A 4911-nucleotide genomic window follows, 5' to 3' on the forward strand; every position below is an offset into this window, starting at 1 on the left:
GTACCAGCAATGCGTTTCACACCAAGTAAAAAAAAAAAAATCTGTTTTTTTATTTTTGTACCTCTGTGGCACAGGTGGGCCGAGGAGTTTTTATAGCATGTTGTGGGGGCCTCAGAAAGAAAAAAGTTGTGAAAAGTTGTGAACTCATGATATAGAGGAGGTCAGACTAGGTCAGAGGTTCTCAAACTGGGGGTCGGGACCCCTCAGGAGGTCGCAAGGTTATTACATGGGGGGTCGCGAGCTGTCAGCCTCCATCCCAAACCCTGCTTCGCCTCCAGCATTTAGAATGGTGTTAAATATATATAAAAAGTGTTTTTAATTTATAAGGGGGGTCACACTCAGAGACTTGCTATCTGAAAGGGGTCACCAGTACAAAAGTTTGAGAACCACTGGACTGGGAATCTAATGGTCCCTTCTGACTTTAAAGGCTATGGAAGTATGAAACTCTGAACCTTTCTGTTCTAATAGGACTCAAGAGACAGCACACGTGCCCCCCACTTTGCCCCTGCCTTGGAGGGGCTGATCTCGCCGCAGCTGGGAGCTACAAAATTAACTTTCAACTTTCACTTGGCTTTAAGTTCCTTCCCCTGCTTGGCTGGGCACAGGAGGGAGAACTGATTCTTGTCCCTTCACTTTCAGTCTTGTTCAGAATTGAAAGTTGGCCTTTGTCTTTGGCCCACTTCCAGCTGGGAGGCTCCTGCTGGCACCTAGGGGGTGGCTGGTTCACGAGAAAAGAGAGGCTCTGTAAGGTGTATAATGCAGGGTGGTGTAGGTGGCCTGGCTTCTTATCAGCTGTAGAATTGTACTGCCCTCTGGTGTTAACATGTCCCGTTTAGGCACTGAAACAAAGAGCCAGATTTTCATGTGCTCAGTGCTTGGCTCTTCTGAAAATCTGACCCCAGTCGTGTCTGCTGAGCCCTAGAAAATCTGGTCCTAGGAATCTCTGTCTAACTTTAAAAAAGACACGTCCTCGCCTCACTTGAATGTTAAAGAGAAACACTGGGAGCCATTCTCCTTCACCTTACACCTTGTGTAAATCATTCAGACTCACGCACAGTGGGCAAACGATGCAAGCAAAGCAGCCTGCCAGCAGTTTATACTGACTTTCTGCTCACTTAGCCCTGGTGTAAGTGACCACGCATGGTGCAGGGAAATCTAGACTCAGACCCATTCTCTTCTTGAATTTTTACACAAATAATAGTATTTTGCCCACCTAGAACACCTTCCTTCTCAGGTCTTCACAGCACTTTTGAGAGTATTGAAGGAATCCTCTCGACTCCCTCTTCCCCCCCCCTTTCATCCCCCTCAGTCTCTGCCCCATCCCCCCCCGCGCCATATTCTCCCCTTCCCCCTACCCCTCCCCCCTCTTGCTCCCATTCGCGTCCCCTCCCTTCCCCCCGGCCTCCACCCCTCCCGCACTAGCCCGGACCCCACCCCCTTGGTTCCGACCTGGTGGGGCTGCGAGCCGAGCCACTGGCGCCCGGTTCGGTTCGGGCGGTGCCGGTTCCGGTCCCGGCCCCGGCCCTGGAGCAAGGGGACGGGGCGGGGATGCTGCTCTCCAAGATCAATTCGCTGGCCCACCTGTGCTCTGGGTCCGGCGGGGAGCTGCACCCGGCCAAGCTACAGCCAGGTGAGGCCCGGTTCAGTTCGGATCGACAGCAGGGGGTGACTCTGGAGTGGGGTGCCCCAGAGCGGTCCGGGTTCGGTTCGGGAGGAGCCCCGTCCTGCTGGGCATTGGGGAGGTTCGGTTCGAGATGGGTAGGTTCAGAGAGGAGTCTGGTTCGGTTCGGGGGAGGGATGTGGGTCTGGTCCGGTTTGGGGGGTTCGGTCTGAGGAGGGCTGGGGGGTCTGATCCAGTTTGGTCTGGGGAGGGATGTGAGGCTGGTTCAGTTCGGGGAGGGAGGTCGTTCTGAGGAGGGATGTGGGGTTGCTGTGGTTTGGAGGGTTGGCCGAGTCTTTTGAGGACACAGCTGGTTCTGATCCCGGTGTCTCTGCCTCTCTGCCTGCAGGGAAGGACAAGGAGCCCCTGGAGAAGCTGTACCAGGTGGGCCCACTGCTGGGCAGTGGTGGCTTTGGTTCTGTCTACTCGGGCACCCGCCTGTCAGACGGCGCCCCAGTGAGTAGAGCCTGGACAGTGACCCCCACCCCCACCACTGCAGCCCGCTCCCCATGCACGCTGCTCTATTGATCTCCACCTTTGCATCCCTTACCCAGTTACATCTCCTTTGCTTTGCCCTGGCATAACCACCATCTTGCATCCCTTCCATTGGTCCCTTGTTTGCCTCCCCTCTTTCCGGGGTTGCCTGACCTGATTCTGATTGTCTGTCTGGTTCTGTTTGTGTTCTAGGTAGCCATCAAGCACGTGGCCTGGGACTGGATTTCTGACTGGGGAGAGCTGGTAAGTGTCTAGGGCAGGAATATCTGCTGTGGCTCTGCATTGCATGGTCATGGCTCTGTAGTTAAGGTTGCAGCCAGTGTCGTAGGTAGCTCTTGACTTTGTGGGTCGATTTGCCTGCCTCTGATGGAGATCTCCTTTCTCTCTCTGTGCAGCCTGGTGGGAGCAGAGTGCCCATGGAGAGCCTGCTCCTGAAGAAAGTGGGCTCAGGCTTCCGCGGGGTCATTCGGCTCTTGGACTGGTTTGAGAGACCGGACAGCTTTGTCTTGGTTTTGGAGCGACCGGATCCTGTGCAGGACCTGTTTGACTTCATCACGGAGCGGGGTGCTCTCCCTGAGGAGCTGGCCTGCAGCTTTTTCTGCCAGGTCCTGGAGGCGGTTCGGCACTGTCATAGCTGTGGGGTATTGCACCGGGATATCAAGGACGAGAACATCCTGATTGATCTGAACAGCGGGGAACTGAAACTGATAGATTTGGGGTCTGGGGCATTACTCAAGGACACAGTGTACACTGATTTTGATGGTGAGTGTCTATTTCCATCCCCTTCTATTTTATCTGCGTAGGGAGGGAAGCCAGGGAAATTCCTCTCTGAAATGGGTTGTTCCTGCCTGTAAACGTTCAGTAACTTCCCAGCCAGGGAATGTTTTGTTCCCTCCTCCCCCTGCCATTGTCATTTGCTAAATATACTGTTGTATGATCTGCAGCTTTGATACCGTTGGGGTTTTCCTCCCTGCCTTGTATCTAAAAAGCATTTCACAAATGTGTTTGCCCTTTTGTTGGGTGTTAACCGCAGGCACTGGTGGTAGCTGCCCATGTCACACAGGGGGCAGCGGGGGTGGGGGGGGGCACAGGGCAGAAATTGGGTGTGAACTCACCAGCATCAATCTTTGGAGTCCCTGTTAGCAATGAGAGGAGAAAGTTGGACTCTGGTTCCAATGGTTTGGTTTTCTCTAGGTCCATCGTATTTGTAGCATTTCAGGAGGGATCTGGCTGGTATTCCACCCTCCTGGGGTGGTGCAAACAGGATCTGCCTCACCTCATAGATGGGGAAAGATTGAGTTAAACCTGTCTGCAGCCATGGCTGCTTAGATGCTGGATCCTAACCTAATCTAGCAGCTAGAATGCAGGGGGAGGGGATGTTTTGCCCCCACCGCCCCAAGGATAAAGAAGAGGGCTCTTGTACAGTTTCTTTCTGTGAGGCTGGATGGACATCCAGTGTGGGGAGTGGATCAAGAGGAGAAGCTGCTGTCTCCACCATCTCACTAAATTATTCATTTCATTGGAAAGTTGTGTTTTGTCACGGGATGAATGTTGTGAAATAGGATCTGCGGGAGATCTGCTTACAGCTGGCTCCCTTTCCTCTGCTGCCCAAAGGCACCTGAGTCAAATCTTTGGGGAGGGGGGAGCTGCAGACCCAGGGAGGAGTGTTTGACCTTGGAGCAGGGGTGCAGGGATCTGTGTGGGGGACAAATAACCAGAGCTGCCTTGTGCTGCTGGCGGCAGACATTCTTTCTGACCGGGAAGGCATATTCAGGGTAGGGCCGTTGAGTTTCAAAAAAAAAAAAAAATCACAGTTTGTTGTTGAGGGTTTGTTTTGCTTCTGCCGGGCTGCATTTTTTGTTTTTAATTTAACGGTTGATGACAAGGGATGGGTTTGCACCTTCTCTTCTGCGGAACTTCCCAAGCTACCGGTGTCCCCTGGTGGCACATCAGGTTATTTTTTACAACCCAAAGTTTGTAAACAACAGTCACGTGGCCAGGAACCAGACTGAGCTCTGACCTCAGTCTCCTCTTCCTGCCAGAAGGGAAGAGATCAAATACAACAAAGGCAAAGGGCGTAAGCATCTGCAGAGGCCAGAAGCAGGGTGGAATCTGAGTTCCTGCCTTAATTGATGTCTTGCCAGTAGACTTTTTTGATGTCTTATGGGCACATCCATGAGTGTCCCTGACCTGCTGAGTCCTGGAATATGAACTGAGCGAGGACCAGAGAATTAGCAAGAATGGTTCGCTTGGGGAAACTGGCTGTGGAGGGGGAGGGAAGGTACTGATTTGAATAGCTGTCTTATTCACTGTGTCACCGTGTTCTGAGTGCCTTCAGTTGCGATCTGGGCTGTGCTGGGGGAAATACTTGAATCTTCCTACACCTCTGCTTCTCCAAGATTTACCTGGGTTTATTTTATAGTCCCCTTTTTAAGGAACAGGTCAGAAGCAGCCACGGGTGAAACCAATGCACCCTGGCTAGTTGTTTCCGAGGTATGCTGTTAGTGGGAACTTTCCTTCCTCAGCTCTTTGCTTTGAGCCTCAGAAGCCAGAGCGTCCTCACAGATGCACAAACAATACAACCCAATAGAGCTGTAAATGTGTACAGAATTATACAGGAGCGAAGCGGTTAAGTTGAAGGGCTTGATTTGTGCCATGTCCGTCATTGCTCGTTCCAAGTGGCCAACCTCAAAGATCAGGTAGATGTTGGTCACTAGTATCATGTAGACAGCAGCTACAGTGGCCCTGGCCTTGGG

The 4911-nt window shown here is 52.4% G+C and overlaps 1 protein-coding gene across 1 annotated transcript; it reads left to right on the forward strand.

The window, feature by feature from the left end:
* The first annotated feature begins 1409 nt into the window (after positions 1 to 1409).
* LOC101936010 (serine/threonine-protein kinase pim-1-like) lies at positions 1410 to 4898 on the forward strand. Its single transcript, XM_042846011.2, has 4 exons — positions 1410 to 1630; positions 2010 to 2116; positions 2348 to 2398; positions 2551 to 4898. The coding sequence occupies exons 1-4, from the start codon at positions 1549 to 1551 to the stop codon at positions 2956 to 2958; spliced, it is 648 nt and encodes a 215-aa protein (XP_042701945.2). The 5' UTR covers positions 1410 to 1548; the 3' UTR covers positions 2959 to 4898.
* Positions 4899 to 4911: the final 13 nt, after the last annotated feature.

Source organism: Chrysemys picta, chromosome 4, assembly GCF_011386835.1.
Source record: "Chrysemys picta bellii isolate R12L10 chromosome 4, ASM1138683v2, whole genome shotgun sequence".
In the NCBI taxonomy this organism is placed as follows: Eukaryota; Metazoa; Chordata; order Testudines; family Emydidae; genus Chrysemys; species Chrysemys picta.